The 22,507-nt window shown below is 36.9% G+C and overlaps 2 protein-coding genes and 1 non-coding gene across 3 annotated transcripts; 1 reads left to right on the top strand and 2 right to left on the bottom strand.

Moving 5' to 3' along the window:
• Window positions 1-1,163: 1,163 nt before the first annotated feature.
• Window positions 1,164-3,924, bottom strand: RPL37 (ribosomal protein L37). Its single transcript, XM_074200559.1, has 4 exons — window positions 3,819-3,924; window positions 3,119-3,254; window positions 2,324-2,408; window positions 1,164-1,279 (listed from the first exon to the last, which is right to left on the bottom strand). Exons 1-4 carry the CDS (start codon window positions 3,819-3,821, stop codon window positions 1,210-1,212), a joined length of 294 nt encoding a protein of 97 aa, XP_074056660.1. The 5' UTR covers window positions 3,822-3,924; the 3' UTR covers window positions 1,164-1,209.
• LOC141503830 (small nucleolar RNA SNORD72) lies at window positions 1,360-1,439 on the bottom strand. The gene has a single exon (XR_012473131.1). It is a non-coding gene; the product is annotated as a small nucleolar RNA SNORD72 (small nucleolar RNA).
• A 1,752-nt stretch (window positions 3,925-5,676) lies between the features above and the next one.
• Window positions 5,677-22,095, top strand: CARD6 (caspase recruitment domain family member 6). Its single transcript, XM_074201998.1, has 4 exons — window positions 5,677-5,732; window positions 8,651-8,769; window positions 10,087-10,638; window positions 13,973-22,095. The coding sequence occupies exons 1-4, from the start codon at window positions 5,677-5,679 to the stop codon at window positions 16,201-16,203; spliced, it is 2,958 nt and encodes a 985-aa protein (XP_074058099.1). The 3' UTR covers window positions 16,204-22,095.
• The last annotated feature ends 412 nt before the right edge of the window (window positions 22,096-22,507 follow it).

Below are 22,507 nucleotides of genomic sequence, written 5' to 3'. Positions count from 1 at the left end.
CGGATTAAAAGTGTAGAACTATAGATAACAACTGGAGGAACCTCAGGTTAGTCCAATTACATCTCCTGTTTTACAGATGAGGAAACAAGCCCAGTAGTGACAGGTTCAGGGACAGATAGGAGCTGGGATTCAAATTCACAACTATAAATCTGCTAAAAAATTCTAATGCCAGTATTAAATTGTCTATTAAGTTTTTGAACAGTCCCGGATAAAACTATAAAGTAACCATGCAGACAAGAGGCTACAAATACTTCAGCAAAACTTATTTTTGTGGTGGTATACTCAGTTTCCTTCAAAAGGTAGGACAAGTTTTACAAATTCATATATTCTGAACATCTAGGCTCCACCCCTGAGCACTATATCAAGCAATGCATAAAGTGCCCCTTTCCCTAAAATACAAGAAATCCATTCAAGGACTTAAATTCTATTGTGACAGATTTCAATTTACTTAAATACAAATCCTGTAAACTTTTCACTACATTCTTAAATCATTTAAATGAAAAAAAGTTGACACTCCACCTCTAAATGGAATATACAAACATTGTATGTTCATGTATAGGTATATGTAATGCGACTGAGAAATTACAGCTGGACAACCAACATTCTCCAAATGGCATGTCTGTACATGTTAGCAGAATTAGAATAAAAACCCAGGTGCCCTGATTCCAAATGTATCATTTTCTATTGTGCTGTCACCTTTCTAATTTAAGCTTTGCTAGCACAATTCAAGCTAATTTAGAGCTGTGAACTTCACATCAGCATCAAGTTGCTTATTAAATAGCACAGAAAGAAATCCAATTCCTGTCAGTTTAATATTTATATAGTATTAAGTTTATAACACATTTATATATATGATTTCACTTAAATCTTACAACACTTCTGTAAGGTAGGGTATTACAGATGGGTAGTGGTTAAGTACTAATTAATTCTAATAACTGAAGTGTGTCTCTTTGTGCACTGGGGAAGGGGGTGTGTGAAGAGGATGTTCACAGGGCAGTGGAAGGCCTAACACTAACTTCTCACAAACAAAAAGTCACAAACAAAACCCAAATATGACCTAAGATGCAGGTTACTAAATAAGTCCAGTTTTGGTTATTAAATATCCACCAAAAACTCATTAATTTCACTAAAGTGATCAATCGATCAAATGAAACTGACTACAATTACTTTTTAAATTCAGGATATTTATTTTAACAAACAGTTGAATACTCAAGATGAACTAGATGCTGCAACAGCTGCTCTCTTGGGTTTAGGTGTTGTCCCTTCACGGAATCCATTCCTATGGCATTTGAAAGGGGGGAAAAAGGGTTTAGTTTTTCATGGTATATGGTTTTATTTTTATTTATTTATTTCTTACTCAGCTTTATCTCAGTTAAATGCTGAAATCAGTATTAATTCATATGTTCAGACATTTTTTAAGAGTGCATCACTGACAAGCTGCAAAGAGCCCACCCCCATTTTTCTCATAAAGGACATAAAACTTATAGACTTCCAATTGTTAGCCTACTTTTTATTTTTGGCTCATGATTATATAGGTAGGAAATGTGCTGGTTTAAAAAACCATATCCATTCAAGCCCAAGATTCTAAAAATTTGAGGATGATTAAATTGTCACAAGGCTTCCTATTTCTGCACTGAATTCTCAAAGATTTTTTTTAAACAAGAGAAGTATGCCTGTGATGTTGGCATCAAATATATTATCAAGAATTCAGACTAGAAATTCAGTGTGATAAATTACTTTACCAAAAAAAGCTTTATATTAAAACTCAGTTCCACAGTTCTAATCTCTCTCTTCAAAGCAACATAAATAAAAATATACCCATTTTAAAACTTCAAGGTGGAAGTGCTGAATTCAATGGCGAAAAGATCCATAATAACAAAACCCTAGTAACTTTTAACTAGTCAGAAACATTTTATTTCTCTAAAGTAACTCTAGAGCAGAGAGGTTTTTGAAAACATAACCCTGACAATGGTTTTCAAAAAATCCCAACTGCATTTGTTGACTGTGGCTACAACCTGGAAGGAGTTTCACTTTGGTTCCTGTTATAAAACCAATAAACTGAGGCCTAGTTAAGAACCCTAAATATTTTTTGCTCTTAAAAAAAATAAATGCATGTAAACCTCTAATAAAGCACTGCCCCTATGGATTATTTATCTAGTTCCAGAGTGCAACAATCACTACCAAGAATGAAATTTAAGACTAATTCATTAGTTTTATACTTGCAAATTATGTGAAAACTACTCTAATTGATAGTCATTGTTGAAGTAGGAGGAACTACTCATGATTTTGTTTTATAAAGCTCAGTAAGAAAACAAAATTGTACCTGAATCGGCGATAGACAATTTTTAGGTGCCTCATCCGACCAGTACCAGTGGTGTTTCGTCGTTTAGCCTTTGCACTCCAATTATCTAGGAAATAAAAAATAAAAAATTGTTCAAGTCTTCCAAATCCCCCAAACCTATTATTTTCAACAACACCTTCTTAGCTGTTAGCAAGTTTTTGCTCATTTTAAGTTATTAGTCTTAAAGATGGTAAAGACATGAAATAATCTCATCTCAGAAGGAGCATTTCTATTTGCATTACAAGTTAATCAAGGGCATTCAAATGCTGATTTGTTCACTGAAAAATCCCTTCCTTTTGTATTTTTCACATCTCAACAATCCATAGAACAGTCCTAAATAGTGAATTAATTGTGTGAAGCTAGGCACACCAGAATTACAAGTTTTCTCCACTGCCCAAACAACTCTTAAAAAAGTTTTAAATGTGTACCACCTGTTCAAAGATTCCCTGTCTAAAACTTTGTTCTAATCATTTCTTTCAGGTGTTTACTTTTCTACCTTAAAATATTTACCATTAAAAAAAATCCAGACTAGTAATTTTTCCTACTTATTTTTAAGGAGTCAAAATGTGAATTCACCTCCTCTGGTTTAAGTGATATTTTCCTAACAAAGGACAGTCCTTAAACTTTCATTTACCTTTCTTATTCATTTTATACACTTGAACAGAGACTATTTGTAATGTGTCACGTCTGTGAAACGAAGAAGACTACCCTCTAAGGACAGTAAGTGAACCCTGGCCCCTGATTTAAGGAAAGCCCCTTGCAATATGGCCAACTTACACTTTCTCTTGCGCTTAGCGGGGTATCCACATTTGCCGCATGTTGACTTCTGGAGATGGTATGCTTTAGAGCCGCAACGACGGCACAAAGTGTGCGTCTTATTCCGGCGCTTACCGAACGAAGATGTCCCCTTCGTCTAGAGAACAAAAACTCATTTGAAATTGTTTAACGGCACAATTTGGCGCGACAAGAAAACGGCTGCAAACGTTGGCGCTAACACGAGGCACGAACTTCAAAAGGCCATGCTGCTGAAGCAAGTCCCCACGACCATGTGCCATGTAATCCGTCCTCCAAATGGCGGGGCCTTTGGGGAGTTATTTTGGGGTAAACGGGAGGTGTGAGAATAAGGAAATCCTACTCTTTAGAGCCCTTCACGCTTTCTCAAACTTCAGGCCATTCCCCAGTAAGTGGGGCCCGGGGAGCCCAGGCTTTCCCGAGCAGCCCGATCAGTCCCGGGAGGGGCCTCTCGGGGACATCGGGGGGCTCCGAGGTAGGAGGCGTGAAGCTTCCCGCAGACAAGGGCTAAACCCCGGGTCTCACCGCGGCCCACACTTTTAATTTCAGGCTCCTCTTTCCAACTTTCCGCCGGACCTCCCTCCCCGATGCCCGCGGACGCCACTGCCGCCGTGGTTGGCCATCGCAGCGAGCCGGGGAGAGAGGATGGATACCGATACCACGTCTACCCAAAGGTAAAACTCACCATCTTCCTCCAGCCGCCAGGACTAAAGAGAACGGAAGAGAAAGAACACTTCCGCTATATCAAGTTCGCGGCGCTTCCGCCGAGGTAGTACTTCCGTCGGTCACGGTGCACCATAGAAAAGGTTCCGGCAGCACCGAAAGGAGCGGGGGGAGGAGAGGTTGAGGAGAGGCTGTGGCCTGGGCGGGGCCGCGCCGCCGCCCTTCCTGCCGCGGCTCTGCGACGCGCTTCCGCCTCCGGATCTTGGCTTCCACGCTGTCAGCCGCGGTGCGTGACCTTGGCCTGGGCCCGGGCCGGGCCGCCCACACCCAGCTCGGCCCCGCCGTGCCCAGAGGCGGCCTGACGTGGAAGGAGGGGCCACTCGCTGGCCGGGCCTCAGTTTCCCCTTCTGCAAAAACGGGGAGTTTGAACCAGATCAGGGAAAGGGGGGGGGGGACAAGCATTTATCGAGCGCCTACTGAGTACCAGGCAGGGGATTTTGCATTCGAGCAGGGGCTCTTAACATTTTTTTTTAAAAATTAGAATAGAGGGGCGGCTAGGTGGTGCAGTGGATAGAGCAGGAGGACCTGGGTTCAAATTTGAGCTCAGACACTTAATAATGACCTAGCTGTGTGGCCCTGGGAAAGCCACTTAACCCCATTGCCTTGCAAAAAAAAAACTTAAAAAAATTAGAATAGAGCGTTTTAATGAATTAAATAAAATTCATTGGGTTATAAAGGAAACCAGTTATAGTGTTTGCCCTTCATACTGGAAGGCCATGGCATCAGGGAGGGTGGCGTCATGACAAGCACATAAATTTGAGTGAGAAGTTGATGTGCTAAGTCACCAGTCTCACTTTCTCCTTCAGAACCAGTAGGATGACTGAAGATGGCCCTGGATGCAAGGCAATCCGGGTTAAATCGCCCAGGGTCATAGAGCTAGATGTGACTGAGATTAGTTCTGGCTGTGTGACCCTGCCCATGGAAGTCACTTAACTTGTCTTGTTTACTATTGTCATAACTATTTCCATGTAAGATTTCCACTGTAATATTAAGAATTTTATTTTATACATTTAAAAACTTGGGAGATGAGATCCATAGGCTTCATCAATTTGCCAAAGGAGTCTGTGACAAAAAGAAAAAGAGTCCCAAGAATTTCAGCAAGTATCTTCCTGATTGTACATTAGGCACTCTCATGGTTTCAGCCAATTGTTGTAAACCTACAAATCCCTTTAAGGACGTTGAATTTCCTACCTTCTGCCTTTAAACTGGAGGATTGTCTTATCTGGAATATATTTTCTTTTTAATTGACCTTGTAGAATCCTTTCTTCAAAACTTAGTTCATGCAACCAATTCCTACTTGAAATTTGCTCTGATTTACCTGTGCCTAGTGACCCAAGAAAAAGAAGCCCCTGGAACCACCTAGCAAATTACTTTGCATCTAATTGTTATGTATTTTTGTTTAATTTTCAGTGTGCATCAATTTTTGAAAATTATGTAATGTAACTTTTTTGAAAGAAAGAACTGTTCACTTTTTTGCTTTTGTATCCTCATGCCTAATAAAGTGCCTGAAGCATTTTAGGTCCTTGTTGAATTAAATTGAAACTGCTTGACTGGAGTCTATAAGCTCTATGTTAGGAATTCCTAGATATTTAGAAAAGGGGTAGTCATCATCAAAAAGTATCCCAGAGTATAGACAAGACTGAATATCTACTAATATTGTAAAACTGAAACCAATGATGACATCAGATTTGGCAGTTGTTTTCATTGCATAAGCAGTTGCTAAAAAAAAAAACAACGCATTTGTGACTTGTTTTTAAAAAACATTTAATATTGGAAGCCTCCATAATAAAAAGCAAAGGAATTCCCAATTGTGGTACAGGATGGGGTCTCAAGCTTTCTACAGTTTTGAAGATATTGCTGCTACTTTGTCATCAATGTACCTAGATATATATTTTTAATTTATTATTATATACTTGGTAACCTCAACAAGGGACAACCTCATATGGACAGACTTTTAAGCTGGACTTGAAACTAGGAAAATTGTGTTATGAAGGAAACCAATTATGTTGAAATAGAGTTCAAAAAAGCTAACACACAGATTCCAGATAAAGAACCTCTGGACTGGATGATCTTTGAGGTCCTTCCAACTTTGTATCTGTGATATATGTAATTAGTGTGCAACAATTTTTTGACATTATTTACTTTAGCTTTGTGTACCTCACTCCACCCTAGAATTTATTGGATCATAGATGTTTAGGTGAAAGAAATGATTATGGAGGGAATTCCCTAATGCCACCCTCAACAAACTGCCCACATATACACAAAAATAATCCAGATGAAAACATAGTGCACAATAAAATAATAGTTACTCAAAAACCTATTAGAGTGGTGGATATAGGGAATAAATGGGCTTCTATTACCTCTGATGCTCCACCTCATTATCACTCAAAGGTGGTTAGGTGGTGTAATGGAAGAGCACTGTCCTTGAATTCAGGTGGATGGGAGTTTGAATCCAGCCTCAGACATTTGACTATTACTAGTCGTGTGACCTCAAGCAAGTCACTTAATGCTGATTGCCTTGAATACAAGGCCATCTCCTGATTTATATCTATCCACTGGACCTAGATGGCTCTAGAGGAGAAAGTGAGTCTGGTGACTCACTCAAATTCAATTAACATGCTTGTCATGGCATCACCTCCCTGATGTGGTCTTTGAAAAATGAAGGACAAACATTAAAACGAAAACAAAAACATCACTTTCTGTCCATCTGATTGTATGATGAAGCTATAAACTCCAAAACCTCTATTTAAGGAGATTTTTCTCCTTGTTGCACTACTTTGAAGCTTTTTTGACTATTCCACCCTGCCCCGAACTGGGTGATGAATATAAAAAGACAAAACTGAAACAGTCCCTGTTTTCAAGGAGGATAAAGTCTATGTGAGGAAACAATATAAGTACATGGATATAAACAAAACTACAGTTAAATGATAACTGTTAACATTTAAGAGTTTTTTTCTGTTCCTTTTAAATTATTATTTCTTATACATTACTGAAATTGAGTCTGACTGACGAGAATGATCATCCCCTTGACAGAAATAGGAAAGTTAAGAAAGAGAAAAGATGCTAACTCAAACCCTCCTTTCTTTAATTCTTTAACTATTAAAGAGTTTTAATTAAATATAGTTACTAATTTATTTCTTCTTTTGAAATTGTCTATTCAAGTTCTTTGATAATTTATCCTTTCAAGAAAGGGACAGCATGGGAAGACTTCTGTGAATTGATACAAAATGAACTTAAGAGAATCAGGAAAAATATACACAATGATTGCAACGATGTAAACTGAAATATGTTGACCAAACTTGAAATATGTGACAAAAGAAATTATATGAAAAAAATCATCTTTCTTTGCAGAACTAGTGACCATGGAGTCCAGTGGATTGAGTGCTGATCTTGTTTCTTGGTCCTGCCTCATGTATTAGTTGTGTGGTCCTGTGCAAATCACTTAATCTCTGCCTGATCCTTGTAAAATGGGAATAATAATAATAATAATAATAATAATAATGGCTACTTTTCAGTGGTGTGAGAATAAGATATTTTAAAGTACTTTGAAAAGAGTGTTATATAGATACCAACTTTATCATTAACAATTCTATGTCAGGTTTTTTCAATATATTGGTTGGTTTTGCTCTAGAAAATGTTGTTGATAGAAAAAAGATAGCAATGAAAATTTTTTTTAAACAGTCTATTAAAAAGCCACCATTCATCCGCTGAAGAAATGGCATTACAACAATACTCTATTGCAAAGGTGTCCAATCTTTTAGCTGTTTTGGGCTGTACTGAATAATAACTTGTCAAGTAACCTAAATGCAGCCCAGAAGAGCTAAAAGGTTAGATACCCCTGCTTTATTGCATGTTGTCAAACTCAAAAAAAAAAAGAATCCCTTCTGGCCACATATTTTCCTAGAAAACCACATATTTCCATTATTTATGTTCTATCATATTTTAAATTATTTTTAGAAGTATTTTCAGGTTACATTTTAATCTTGTTCTGCCATCTTACTGGCTGGCATGTATGCCAGATCTAATGGCTCTATGAATGGATTTACTACATTCAAATTCAACAAAATTCAGTATTAATTAATTAATTATTATTATTATTATTATATGAAAGGCAGCCTGGATAAAAAGACAAAAATGAAAACACTTCCCTTTTAAGGAATTTACATTTTACAAGATCTTAAATTCAGCACTTATTGACTCTATTGACTCGCTGGCAATTGATTTCTTAACCACCTAGCATCTGGTTTCTGTTCTCTAAAAATAGTTCTTGCTTTGCAGGATTATGTGAGAATTGTTATGAGAAAAGAAGAGAATAAATAGCTTTTGCTTTTCAGAAAAGAAATAACATTTGCCAACTTCAAAGTGCTTTATAAATGTTTCAATTATTGTTTAATTTTTTTTTGAAGGATATGGTGATATTGAGAAAGTGAAAGTAGAGTATAGAAATAATGTGAAATACATAGTTGAAGGCAGGAGATACTGTGAATGTAAGTTGGGAAAATTGGTGGATTTTAATATAATGGGTGAATGACTATTAACTGTATAGATTTATTAAAAGCCAGACCTTTTCATTTCAGATGACTGCCCCCAGAACTACTTTCACAATCTATTTCCAGGTCGAGTGAAAAGAACAATGGCTACTCTGATTATGGCTTCTGTAATCATTGAAAAGGAAAGTCAAAAGTTAGATAAAATTCTGCAGCAAGATATTCTGTATAAGATACGTTAATTTCTTGAAACCTCATTTCTGAAGAGGAGTTTGAGATCTTGGAGACTGTTACAGACCCATTGAAGAAAAGTAGGAATATATTCAATTCTTATAGAGAAAAAGGAAGAGAGAAGCTGTCAGCAGTTCCTTGAATGTTTACATCGTGCTTTTCCGGCATCAGCAACCAGTTGGTGGCCTGCCCTTGGTGAGTTGAGATTTTACTTTTTTTTTTTAAGTCTGATTTTCTTAAGAAATAATTCATTTTAAATGGTTTGCTTTTACATTTTCCCTTATAGTTACATTTCTTTTTGATAAATTTAGAAGATCTTAAACTTTTAAGTTTATTTTGAATGAGCTGTATACTTTACCTTTCTAAGAGCGTTTCCTCTTTCTTTTTAGAGCAGTTTCAGTGGCATAAATAGATGTCATACAGCTTCAATATAAACAGGTTCCAAAGATTTTAACTTTATTTAGATATAGAGAATGGTAAACATCACACACATTCTATCTCAGATTTCTGATTGATTGACTACTTTGTATTCATTTACATTTATTAGAACAAATTTTATATATATTATATAAATATATACATGATATTGATATTTTTTATTAGGGAAACTTGGAAAATTTCTACATTAAGATCCACTGAGCTGAGCATGTTACTAATACTTTCAAGGTTAGGAATTTGAGTATTATAAGGATCAGTTAATTTTTCACAGAAAAAAATTTTTTTCATATGTTGTGCTGGCTATACCCACTAACTATTTTGAAAATGCCTTGGATGTGATGATCTAGTAGCTACATATCTATAGTTGAAGGATAGGTTTTATATCTATTAGTGTGTATAGTTTGCTAAAGAGATACAAATAATTCATTTTTTCCTCTCAATTTCTTAAGGATACACATGTGATAATTTTTTTTTTCTCCAGAGGAGGAATTAAATTGTAGTGGGGGGGAGGGAGTTGGTAGATATTTCCTTTAATAAAAATTGTTTAATATTTCTCTAGGCTGCCAATAGATAGTAGAATCTCCATTCCTAGAAACCTTAAAAAATATATAACAGGCATTCTTGAAATGAAGCTTTGGAGGAAATAGTTACAGAACTAGGGAGAAGCTTCTGAAAGTCCCTTCTATTTTTCAGATTCTATGACAGCCAGAAATGCAAACTTTATTTATTTTTGAGATTTTCCCATTTCATTTGGGAATTTCTAAGCTTAGAATAACTCTGGGCTGTCCTTAATGCCTATGTCCCTGGGAAATTGAATTGATTTTAGGAGCCTCCATATGTTTTGTGGGTCAAGATTTCTGATTAATTCTAAGTCCCTTAAAGATAACAACTTTTGGGGGAGTCCAATAAATCCATTTGCTTTCCTTAGTGGGAGAAAAATTTTTGGCTGGAGAACAAGACTAACTTAAGTGAGTGAGGTTGCCTAGTTCTCTTCTCTAGTATAAGGTTATCAAAACACAAATTGTTGGAAAATTCATTTTTTAATTTGAGAAAAAAATCCATTTCCCCCCCCAGAATTTGTTAAACAAAAGAAAGGATATGAGAAAGTAGAAACTTCTATATTCATGGAAGAGAACAAGAATTCAGAAGTTACTCAGCTCTTTGAAAAGAAACAGTACAAAAATACTGATGCCTCAATGCCTATAGAAGAGGAAAACCTAGATGAAAAAACTACTGGACCTTTGGGAAATAAGGGAGTTAGTAATTCAGCAGTCAATTTGTCCTCCAGGGAGGAGGAAGAGGAAGGAGATGAGCTGGAAGACACAATGGATTCAGTGGATGGAGAGGCCTTTGAAAATCCAGAAGGTTTTGTGTATTTAGAGGAAGAATGGGTAGGTGAGAGTCCAGATACTTATTTAGACTTAGGAGAAGAGGATTATCTAGAACCTGTGACAAAATTTGAAGATGTAGAATCAGCAGAGGAAGAGGAAGCTTGTGTAGATCTGGAGTATACTGAGGACTCTGGGAAGAATGACATGATTGGATACTTGAATGATGAACAGAGCTATGAGAATCTAGCGACTGAAGTCTCTCTGGAGGAGGAGGAGGCAGCAGCATATTTAAAAGGTAAAGTGATAAAATTAGCTCTACATACACACAAATATTTTCACAACATTTAAAGTAAGCAATCATAGAATTTTGATGTTGCATTAGACAGTGTGGAACTGTCTTGCTAGTCTCCCCTGTGTCCACTTTTTTTCAGAGGTAGGGATTGCAGGAAAAGAGTATCTGGAGCCAGGAAGAAAATAGAAAGTGCTAAAAATTGCAACTTTTGGTCAGCCTAATAGTCAGGTGCTCCTCTGCAAGACAGGGTGGTAATATATGTCACCTTTCACCACATATGTAATAAATTAGGATAGGAATCAGACTTGTAATTATATTGATAGAGGTAATGCTGAGTTGAGGAAATAGTTCCCCCTAATATTGGTCAATAACTTTTCTTCAACTTACTGTCCAAGCTTAGGTACTGAGAGATTTAATGATTGGCCAAGTCACACAAAATGCTATCAGAGTTGAGATTTCATCTCTGAGTTCTCCATCTACCACATCACACTGTAAATTATTAACATTGCAACTTAGGGGTGGCTAGGTGGTGCAGTGGATAAAACACTGGCCCTGGAGTCAGGAGTACCTGAGTTCAAATCTGGCCTTAGACATTTAATAATTACCTAGCTGTGTGGCCTTGGGCAAGCCACTTAACCCCATTTGCCTTGCAAAAAAAAAATTCAACTTAGTTATTACACTTAGAGAAAGCATACTATTTCAGCTTAGACTTGGGAATTTTGAGGTTTTTTTTTTTTGTAAAGCAATGGGATTAAGTGATTTGCCAAGGATCACACAGCTAGGTAATTATTAAGTGTCTGAGGTTGAATTTGAATTCGGATCCTCTTGACTCCAGGGCCAGTGCTCTATCCACTGAGCAACCTAGCTGCCTCTAGACTTGGGAATTTTGATGCTTGAAAAGGTTTGGGAGATCAGAGGCCTAATGTCTAAAACGGGAGCAACAATTGAAACTGGAGAAAGGCTTAACTTTAAAAATATAGATTCTATATCATTCACCAGTGAAAAAAAGTTTAATAATTTTTTGAATGCTCAAACTCTTTTATGAATCTTTAGCCACATTTCTCCCTTTTAATTGTAAGGGTAGTTTGATAGATGCTGTATACTTTTAAGTGTGATATAGTAGGAGGAACTAGAACCCACTTTGCTCACTGATGTTTTTCAAGTCAACTTTATGCAGACATTCAGTTCCTTGAGATAACAGACTGTTTCATTTTCATTTTTGTATCCCCAGTGCTTAACAAGGTACCCTGCACATTTTATGCACTTAAAAATGCTTATTGAATGCTTGACTAAATTGAAGGGTTGGTTGTCAATAACTACATTGGAGTTGGGAAAAATATACTTTTACAAGTTTGGGAAACATTTAAGGGAGAAGTGATCTCTACTGAACACATCCATTTTTATCATAGTAGGCCTTTCAGAGCTGAGACAAGACCTCATAACCCATCCAATTCTTGGGTAGGAAAACAATGATTCTTTTTCCAGCACAACACAAAGTTGATTTAGATGTTATTTTCCCAACTCCCCATTAAGTTCAGCTTAATAATGATATCAATCACCATTTCCAAAAGAAGCAACTAAGGAATACATTGGAAGGCAATTTTTGAAGTTCAAAAGAAGTTGGAGGCAAGTATTAATATTTTGAGATAAACTTTGTAACAATAAGCAGTTCATTTTAAACTTAAGGTCAATATGATGTTCCTTCTGTAACCATAGGGAATTTATTTTAGACAAAACATTACAAGTTCAATCATCATTGTACTGAGCCCCCTTTTAGAAAATTTTTCTTGCCTAAATTTATTTATTATAATTTTAAATAAAATTTTATTTGTCTAATTACAAAAATCTATTTTTACCTTCTCATCCCCTACCACATTAAAAAGATTAATTCCTTGTTTTAAATATCCACACTCAAACAAAACAATTTTCTTCATTAAGCATGAACTAAGTCTATAGCTATCTATCTATCTATCTATCTATCTATCTATCTATCTATCTATCTAGATATATATAGTACTGCCCCCTGGATTCTTCATCTCTCTTTCAGGAGATGGATAGCATCAATGATGACACCATCATTGGTCCTTTGGAATCATTAATGATAGATAGCTGAATTGTTATTAGAGCTTTCAGAGTTGCTTGTCTTTATTATGTTTTGTTATTTATTATTGTTATTTATTTATTATACAACATTGTTCCCTTGGTTCTGCTTCTTTTGTTCATCAGTTTACAAAAATTTTCAATTGATCCTTTTAATAATACTGTTTTTGGAGTATTCTCTAATTATTAGTATTAGAATTATTCTCCTGGTTCTGCTTACTTCATACTGAATCAGTCCATAAGTTTTTTTCATGCTTCTTTGAAATAGTCCATTTTCTTTTTTCTTACAGTACAGTGATAGGTCATTACATTCATATATTGAAATTTATTTATCCATTCCCCAACTGAAGGTATCCCCTTAGTTTCTAGGTTTTTTATTTTCCTTTTTTGTTGATCTCTTTTGCATATAGGCCTTGAAGTGGTATAGATAAACGGAATGACATACACTGTTAGTATCTTTTTGTGTATTCTAAATTTCTTTCTGGAATGGTTGTATCTCTTCATAGGCTTACCAACAGTACTTCAGCTGATTTCCCATGGTTCCTCCAATATTTGTCCTTTTCCTTTTTTTGTGTGTGTCATCTTTGCCAATATAACTTACATTTATGTTTGTCTTTTGTTAACCTCTGACCATTTTGTGGATAAGTTCAGGTTATTGAATTAAGTTTAGGTAATGAAAATAAGATTATATTATAGAGATTATGAATAGACAAGTAATAGGAGAGGGAGTTTAGGAAAGAACATATCCTCTTTTGGGTAGATGGGTTCTTGAGTAGGTGGGTACACTGGTAGCATCAGTTCAGGTCTTTTTTGAGATATCTGTAGAATTAATGACCCTCCTTGCTATCTCCCTTTTCTGCCACATTTCAATCCTATCTTCCCTTTTTTGCCTTGGGACTGCTATTTCTTGGCTTATTACTCTATTCTTTCTCTACTACTTGACCCCTAGAATCTCTTTTGTACAAGTTTTTCACACCATAGCTTTGACTGTTCATTCTTGGTTTTGATTGACTGATTGATTCAAGAAGTGTTCTTATTGAACAACTGTTACTACTTTTAAATAGGTAGAATACTCAAAGGAGCTCTATTCTTACAAAGTAAAAAGGGAAAAGTGGATGTTGGAGATCAGATTTACATTTTCTCTAAGTCAAAGATAAATTCCACAAAAAACTACTCACAAAAGTTAACTTTGTTCTTAAGGATCATTTTACATTCACTGTATTTCTTGTTTCTTTAGAGAGAAGAAAAACATTCAAAGAAATCCTGTCATGTTTGGCAATGGACAGGAATAGAAAGCTTCAATCAAGTTTTGTTCATCAGTTTCATTTGGACCATGGTTGTCATTGGATTCCTCAGACATCAGCAGATTTAGCTTTGAATTTCCTAGTAAAAATTCAATCCTTGGATGTGACTGCCAGAGATACAGTCCTCAACCAGATGGTTCTAGATGACAACGGCAAAGAAGAACTGATCACTAAGATAGAAAACATGAGTCTTAGAGAAAAAGAGACCATTAACCCCCTTGATGTCCTTTGTGCCATCATGCTTTGTTCTGACAACTCTTTGCAAAAGGAGGTCTTGGGAAACATGTTTAAGTGTCACTTTGCCCTTCCCCTGTTACTACCAGATGCAGAGAACAATAAATGCATTTTGATGCTAGGTGCCATGAAGAACATTGTACCAAAGGACTCAATGCAATCCCTAGGAGATACTACTGAGGTTGGCATTGAGTCCCTAGTGTTTATGAAAATGCCACTTATCTCTTTTGTTAGATTGGGGTGCTGTGGTTCATCTAAATCAAGGATCCTTAATGTAGTACTCAGTTCTTCCTCAAAGCAACCTCCCTACATCTTTCTCCACCGAGACTCCCATATCTCAACACTTCCTCGACAAATCTCTGATGGCTTGGTTGAGATTACTTGGTGTTTCCCTAATAGTAGCTCTAGTAAAGACAACCCTAACCTTTTCCAAGAGCCTGTGGCTGTGGCCAACCTTAGGGGAGACCTGGAGTACTTCTGGACACAGTTTGGCTTTTTAATGGAAGTTTCCTCAGCTGTGTTCATTTTTACTGACTGTCCAGGTGAGAAGGAATGGAACCTCCTGGCATTTCTAGGAGAAGCTGGTAAGGAAAAGTGTTATTTCATTCTCAGTCCCCAGTCTAGGGAGAGTGAAGAAGCTCAACTCTTCCAGAGAGTTCTGAAACTGAAGCCATCACAACTGCTGCTTCTAGAGGAGAGTGATATGGGGGATAGCGGAAGATATGCAAAGGACCTCCAAATAGCCCTGAAGGAGGTAATGTGCTCTCCTCTCAAATATGTGTCTGTGGAAGATATGGCATCATTGGCTAGAGAGTTGGGGATCCAGGTGGATCAGGACTGCGAGAAAGTCCAAGGTGTCCAAGGAATCCTTAATGAAGTCACAGCTGAGGCAGGTGAGGAAGGGATGCCCCAAAGTCATACTCAGAATACAAATCTACCAGGAAACCACTGTCAAAAGCCAACAAGAGGGACTAGGACTTTTAGGGGAGTCCACCCCCAACCTCATGCTTCCTACCCTACTACATCATTTACACCTGGCCCATGGGCATTGTGGCACCCTCTGACCAGAATTAGGAGTAATCATTACTGGAATCCTCAGAGACCCTACTGGGCTATGGGCCCCAGTGTTTGGCCAGGGGTTTGGCCCAGATTCTTAGGCCCTCTGACATTTCACAATAGAAGAGCCAATATACAAGGTAGAAGTCCTGGCAGAGAGGTTAGCCAATCCCAGAGAATTCATCAAGATGTAGCATTAGGGAAGTTCTCCAGATCTCCCCAAGTACATCATTTTGCAAGATCTCCCCAAGTACATCATTTGGCAAGATCACCTAGATCCATTTCTCAAAGTATACAAGCCCCATACCAGGGATCTCAGCCAAAAAATTTAAGAGCCTGTAGATTTTCCTCCCAGATAGGCCATTTGCAAACCCTTCGACTACAGCCAGCAGGAGCATCTTTTCAACCTATGAGACCAAATTTCCATTTAAGATGGCCTTGGAACCCAGGCTTCCAATATGTAGGAGTGTCTAAGAAGCCTATGAGACAAGCACCAAAGTCAGGACAGCATCAGACTACAGAAACACAGCTTAAAGAATCAACTAGGAGACCAGCCTCCAAATCACAAGGATCAAAGCTAGATAGAGCATCTGGGACCCAGAGATCTCTGCCAATAGGAGTAGTTGGGCAGCCAATGAAATCATCCTGTCAAATAAGAAAGGAACCTCACCCAGCCAGAATAACTGGGCAACCTATAAGACCTGCCTGTCAGCCAAGAGCAAATAAACAGGAGCAGGGCCAAGCCACAAAACCTGCTTCCCAAACAGGAGTCACATCCAATTATAGTAATAAACCTTCACCTAAGTCCCTGTCCAAGCCTTCTCTAAAGAAGCCATCTCACTCCCTAGGAGGAACCAAGAGGGGAGGAAAATAATAAAATACTTATTCCAGAATCTAGTGAGTCTAATTATCAAGAGGCAACTAAGTAGTGCAGTGAACTGAATATTGAACCTAGTCGGGAAAATCTGCATTCAAATCTTGCTTCATACTTGCTGTGAGACCCTGGATGTAATTTTTGTCTCAGTTTTCTCACTTGTAAAATGGGGATAATACTAGAAGTTACCTGCCTGGGTTATTGGGAGGATAAAATGTAAAGGTCTTTGTAAGCCTTAAAATATCATATGAATACTAGCTATTATTGTTATAAGTCAAATTTTCTTAAAAGCTTATTGTGTATTCCACATAACCATTTAGTTGCCAGATTCATTTATCTATGTGTCATTTGATCTTTATTGTATTGTTGTTGTTTGTCCTTCATTCTCAAATAAGACCATGATATCAGGTTGGTGATGCCATGATAAGCACATGAATTGAATTTGAGTGAGGGAATGCTGTACTACATCACCAGCTCACTTTCTCCTTCAGAGCTATCTGGATCCAGTGACCAAAAATGAATCAGGAAGACTGGAAATGGCTTTGAATGTGAGACAATCAGTATTAAGTGACTTGCTCAAGGTCACACAACTAGTAAATGCCTAAGGCCAGATTTGAACTCAGGCCCTCCTGACATCAAGGATTGTGCTTTACCTGCTACTCCATCTAGCTGCCCTTTGATTATGTTACTCCATTGCTAGAGAATCTTAAATAGCTTCCCTGTGCCTACAGAATAAATTAAAATTTCCAAGGCCCTCTATAATCTGAGCTCTAATTTATTCATTGGATTGATGAGGATGAGGATGAAGATGAAGGGACTGGATTTAAGGGACCCATGTTCTTTCTCTGGCCTCTCTAAAATAAAGGCATTCTAGGCATTAGGGCACCTGCAGCCTCACTGTGTCAGTAGGATAGGACAGACATACCCTAAAAGGCTCTATTAGTAGGAAGGATCCCATAGGTTTTGAAACAGAACTCATTTTCTTTCATTCCATTTCACAAATATTTTGTTAAATGACTGTTGTCTTCAGAGTCCTGTACTAAGCACTGGGGTTATTAGTGTCATTCTGTGTACTCATTTCTTTATAATAAATACTTGCTGATTGATTGATTTCTAATTTGATTATGAAAGGAAGGAAAGTTATGGATAATAGATTGAATAGATGGCTGAGTCTTAGAAAGGTCTTTTAAGGATGAGGAAGAGGTTCGCATGTTTGCTATTAGTGCAGTAGGAACCAGAAGAAGAGCAGGAATGGGATTATAAACATAAAGTAGAAGCGTTATCCTGGGTAAGAAGGGCACTTCATTCCCAGAGAATGGGGAAAAGGGTAAAAGAATAGGGGACATCAGACATTTAGGGTATAGAAAAAGTGTGTTCATTTTGGATGGCCTCTGTTTTCTCAAGTGAAATAGAAGATGAGGTCTTTTGCTGAGAAGGCAGTAATAGAACAGGGACTTGAGGTCATCACAGGTTGTTAGAAAGTCAATGAAGATGAATATGAAATATTCAGTGGAGCATGGGAAGAAAGCCCGACCAGGAAAACAACAAACTTAATGATTACAACAATGTAAATAGAAACCCCAACAGAAAAAAACTGAAACTAAGCACTGTGTAATTATAATAAGCAAGTTTAATCTTGAAGTAAAGTTTTTCTTTGCAGAGGTGGGGAACTGTGGATGTGAAACATTGAATATTTTGTCAGACTCATTGTTGGACTTTGTTGTTGAGTTGCTTAGTTTTACTGAACTATTTCCCAATTTCATACCCTTTCATTTTGATTCTTTGTTACAAGTAGTAGAGAATCAATTGATCAGGACTTTCTGAACCATTTCCCTCCTGTGTACTAAAAGAGAGATTAGTGGGGAGGGGGAGAAATAATGGTGATGTAAAAACAAAAGAGAGACTTAATTTTTTAAAGAAAATCGATCAGGGAAGATTAAGGAGACTACAATCTAGTTGAAATTAGAATACATTATTTTTGTAGTGAATTCAAGACCATATACTTCCATGATTTCTCCTAGAAGGAAGAACCAGTAATAGAGAAGGTAGATAGTGGTTGGAGTTGGTAAACTGTGAAGAATGATAGAACAAGGGAACAGAGCATTCAAAAGAAGATGATAGTGAATGTCTGAACTGGTGAACTATTAAGTCAGGACTAGGAAGGGAGGAAAGTCAAGCTAATAATAGACTGGGAAAATGGGGGGGAGGAGGTGGAAACATGACATATAAGTATGAAAAATATAGTTAGAAGGAATATGGCAGAGTATATGGAAGGATAAAGAAATTTAAATTTTAGTATTTTAATATTTGATAAATTGTGTCTATTATAGATGTTTGCATATAAATTCCTAACCTGTATGTCTTTAGACAGAGGACAAAATATAATCATTAATGCATAACTGGAAAAACTTCAATGAACAAATAAATCTTGGACCCATGATTTCATCAGTGTGGGTATTGTCAAATCAAATCTTTTTTTGGTCTTTTCATTCTTTATGGTTCTTAATGGTGTCTTTGGCAAATTCTTCCTAGATGAACATAATGTAAACTTCACAATGTATACAATATAATGTAGACCAGAGGTGTCAAACTCAAATGGAAGTAGACTCCTTACAGGCTGCACATTGACTTAGAAACAAAAATTAACATAATTATTTCATTTTTAATACACTTCTTAATTACATTTTAGGTTCAGGCATTCCTCTAATTTTGCATGGAGTCTTGGCAATGAACACTTATACTGTAGACTTTCCTTTAACTGTTTAAAATTTCTAAGCATTATCAATGTACTCCCCAGCTGTCTATCAGATGTTGAATCCTGCCTTAGATCCTTGACATTTACTAGTTGTGTGACTTTGGGCAAGTCACTTAACCCTGAATCCAGACGCCTCTGGAGGAGAAAGTAAGACTGGTGACTTAGCACAGTACCACCTCCTCACTCAAATCCAATTCATGCACTTGTCATGGTATCACCTCCCTGATCTCATGGTCTTCTTTGAGAATGAAGGACAAACATCAATCGTGACTATATGGTGAACTCTCTTCTTTGCTAGTTATCCACTTATTTCATGTTACTTCTTAACTCTTCATTTTCTATAAACTTCACTGCCTGTTTTTAACTCCATGGAACATCATACCCCCCACACAGGGTACCCTCTGGTGGTTCCCTCACCCCCCCTTTTCAGCTTTCTTTTGTGTGTTGCCTTTTCTCATGAGATTTCAAAGGCTGGATCTGTCTTTTTTTTTTTCGATACCCAATGCTTAGCACAGTATCTGGCCTTAATAAATGTTATTGAATTAAATCTTTGGTAATCTCCTGCAGTGTACTTTTATCTACCAGTATTATTCCATTGCCACTTAGATTATTTTTAATTTTGTATTTGTAACTTAAAAGATTATTTCATCTAGTCTTTGAAGGAATTAGGAACTATAATGCCATTTCTATGATCCCATCCTCTCTTTCTGTACAAGGATGATAAGGTATTGATCAGTCATGATATTGATATAAATGATGAAGAGGATGGTTTTGGAGAAACCTGGGAAGACTTGTATAAACTGATGCAGAGTGGAGTGAAAAAACAAAACAAAAAAAGGAATCAATTTATAAAATGACAATAATTTATAAAAATGAATAGCTCTGAAAGTTTTAGTAATTCTAATCACAGTATTCTATGGAACCCTATTTTATGTCTTTTTATATTGCCATTTCTCCAGTCACCTGCTTAATTCTGAGTCCATTCCATGAGCTCCTGTTTTTACTACCCACATTATTTTGACCATTCTAAGACTGTATTTTACAAAAGGAAGAATAAAACAATTTTTGAAGCTAATACTCATTCTATCTTCATGTAAACACAATAAAGGACTAAATTTTTTACTCCCTCATGCTTTAACTCTCTTGGTTCCCTATAGACTGAAAAAATCTATAAATTTATTTTTGCAAATATATTGGGAGAAGGTAATTCTTATTTTAGAAAGTGACTGAGTCTGAGGATTCAAAATGAAAGATTTCTTAATTATTACCTATTAAACTTGCTCATGTTCTCCTAAGGAAACTGAGGAATAAAAACTAGTTTAATAAGGTGATATTGAGGAAAGAATTAACTGACCAATTAAAATCAAATGTCCTCTATAGATTAATCAACCAACACTTCCTATTTTGTCTATATTTAAGTTTCTGATTAAATTCAGTAGTCCCTTTTTATTTTTTATACATTTACAATTCCATTCTCTTCAATTTCTTTTTGTCTTTTTTTTACTTTAGTTAAAACATTTTAGTTTTAAAGTAATTTTTTAAATCAACAGTAATCTATTTTTATCCTCATATTCCCATTGATTATGAAAGAAAAGCAAAACTTCTGTTAATAATATATAGACTCGTCAGGATCTTCATGTTCAGACCACCCCTCTGTTTTTACTCCTCTTTTTTTTTTTTTTTTTTTTTAAAAACTATTAGGAGAATGCCCTGCTTTCCAGAGCTTTCATCAGCAAGCAAGCTTTGCCTTGAGCTTGGTGTACTAACAATCCTTTATGCTCACTTGCTGATGAACTCAGCCACCTCAAAACTCCGGAATTGTTTCAGACCAGCAACCAGGTGTTCTTTGGCTTGGATGAGTATTTTTCAGGAACCATGTTCTGGTCATAAAGCCCTGCTATGAATCAAACTTCTCTCATTGTTGCTATAATCCTCATTGTTAGGGCTACAGCTCACTGCTTAATCACTAATATAAGTAATGAGATTTGCCAACACTAAAGGGGATCTCCTGGGTTTCAGAGGAGGCCTTGGCACATGTGTATTATTTTCCTCCTCCAAATAATGTAAATAATAATAAAAGAAAGCTTTATTTTATTATGCTCACTGTTAACTCTTTGTTTTTATTTTCTTTTTCAGAATTAACTGTGGTTATGATAACCTGTGTAACCTCTATGACTCTGGTCATTTGTTTTCAGAGTTGACATAACCAAGCAAAACAAATTTCTCTCTCTATCGTGTCCCTTAGCGTGCACGTGCGCACACACACACACACACACACACATTTTATATACATGTATGTATATAAAATGTACAAATATATGTATACACACATAAATACACATGCATGTCTCATTCTGTACTCTGTGTCGTTTACTTCTATATTAGAAGGTAGATAGCATGTTTCATGAGTACTCAGAGAGGTAGCAACCTTATCCTAACTAACCTAGGGATTAACCAGGGGAAACCTTGGGGGACTTTCCTTGGAGATTAAAGACTTATCTTGACCAAGGGGCCCCTTTGTAGCATAGCTTTTAGGCTATGGGCCTCACTGGTAAAATTGCTGAGAATGTATTAATTACCTTTGGTAATTTTGGAGCTGAGCTAGCCTCACAGAAGATTTTTTTTAACTACTTTGAAGAAGAATAAATTCCTTAAACATATGATAACTCTAGTGTCTAGTTTCAACAACTCTGCTGAGAAGCAGGTAGTGATTGCTTATGAGATAGAAAGGAATAACTTCTCATTCACTGAGGCCTGGAAGAAGTTGAGAGATGGTATCAGCGGAATTATTTCAGTCATCAACCCTATTAGTGAGAGTATTTTTTCTATTGATAAAGGACTTTGTAGATCATACAGTTTTGTGTATGGGGTAGGGAAAAGAGAATGATTCTACTTCTTCATTTTCCTCTAATTGTTTTTCTTTTTTAGGTTTTTGCAAGGCAAATGGAGTTAAGTAGCTTGCCCAAGGCATGTTATTTGATAGGGGCAACTAGGTGGTGCAGTGGAGACTGTCTCACTGCACCACTTAGCTGCCCCTATCAAATACAATTATGCATGTACAACCTATATCAGATTACTCACTAACATGCAAAAGATGGAGGGGAAAGAAGAGTAATTAAAAAATGTGCAATTCAAAAGCTTACAAAAAGATAAATATTGAAAATTATCTTTGTCTTTAATAGGAAAAAAAATAACATTAAAAAAAGAATAGACGGGGGGGGGGGGGGGGGGGGGGGGGGCGGCTAGGTGGCGCAGTGGATAAAGCACCGGCCCCAGAGGTGTAGATCAGGAAACTGACACCCCCCCCCCCCCAACTGCTGTGAGCTATGACTCCCAGGACCCTGGGGCTGCCTCTGGGAGGCTGAAGTTACTTTGCTCTGATGGGCCACCCCTCCAACCCTGGGGAGCAGAGCCTTTCCACTCTTTTCCAGGTTACCTTGGGTTGGAGAACTACCTCACTGGATCCTTCGGTGGGTTCTGTCTCTCAAAAATTTAGTTAGAGTCCTTAGTTTATAAGTTTTAACAGAGAGCACCTAAGAGATGATCCTC

This window comes from Macrotis lagotis, chromosome X, assembly GCF_037893015.1.
Source record: "Macrotis lagotis isolate mMagLag1 chromosome X, bilby.v1.9.chrom.fasta, whole genome shotgun sequence".
NCBI lineage: Eukaryota > Metazoa > Chordata > Mammalia > Peramelemorphia > Peramelidae > Macrotis > Macrotis lagotis.
The sequence above is the reverse complement of the archived record's forward strand: the minus strand, read 5'-3'. Positions and strand labels throughout refer to the sequence as shown.

What these genes read in the sequence shown, in the direction of transcription:
- RPL37 (XM_074200559.1), bottom strand. An exon ending in CGCTAAGCGCAAGAGAAAGT is followed by an intron (nt 2,409 to 3,118) that starts GTAAGTTGGCCA and finishes TTTATTTCCTAG; the next exon opens with ATAATTGGAGTGCAAAGGCT. An exon ending in ATTGTCTATCGCCGATTCAG is followed by an intron (nt 1,280 to 2,323) that starts GTACAATTTTGT and finishes CAAATGCCATAG; the next exon opens with GAATGGATTCCGTGAAGGGA.
- CARD6 (XM_074201998.1), top strand. Translation starts at nt 5,677, where the DNA reads ATGGGGTCTCAAGCTTTCTACAGTTTTGAAGATATTGCTGCTACTTTG. An exon ending in CAGTTGGTGGCCTGCCCTTG is followed by an intron (nt 8,770 to 10,086) that starts GTGAGTTGAGAT and finishes TTCCCCCCCCAG; the next exon opens with AATTTGTTAAACAAAAGAAA. An exon ending in GGCAGCAGCATATTTAAAAG is followed by an intron (nt 10,639 to 13,972) that starts GTAAAGTGATAA and finishes TTGTTTCTTTAG; the next exon opens with AGAGAAGAAAAACATTCAAA.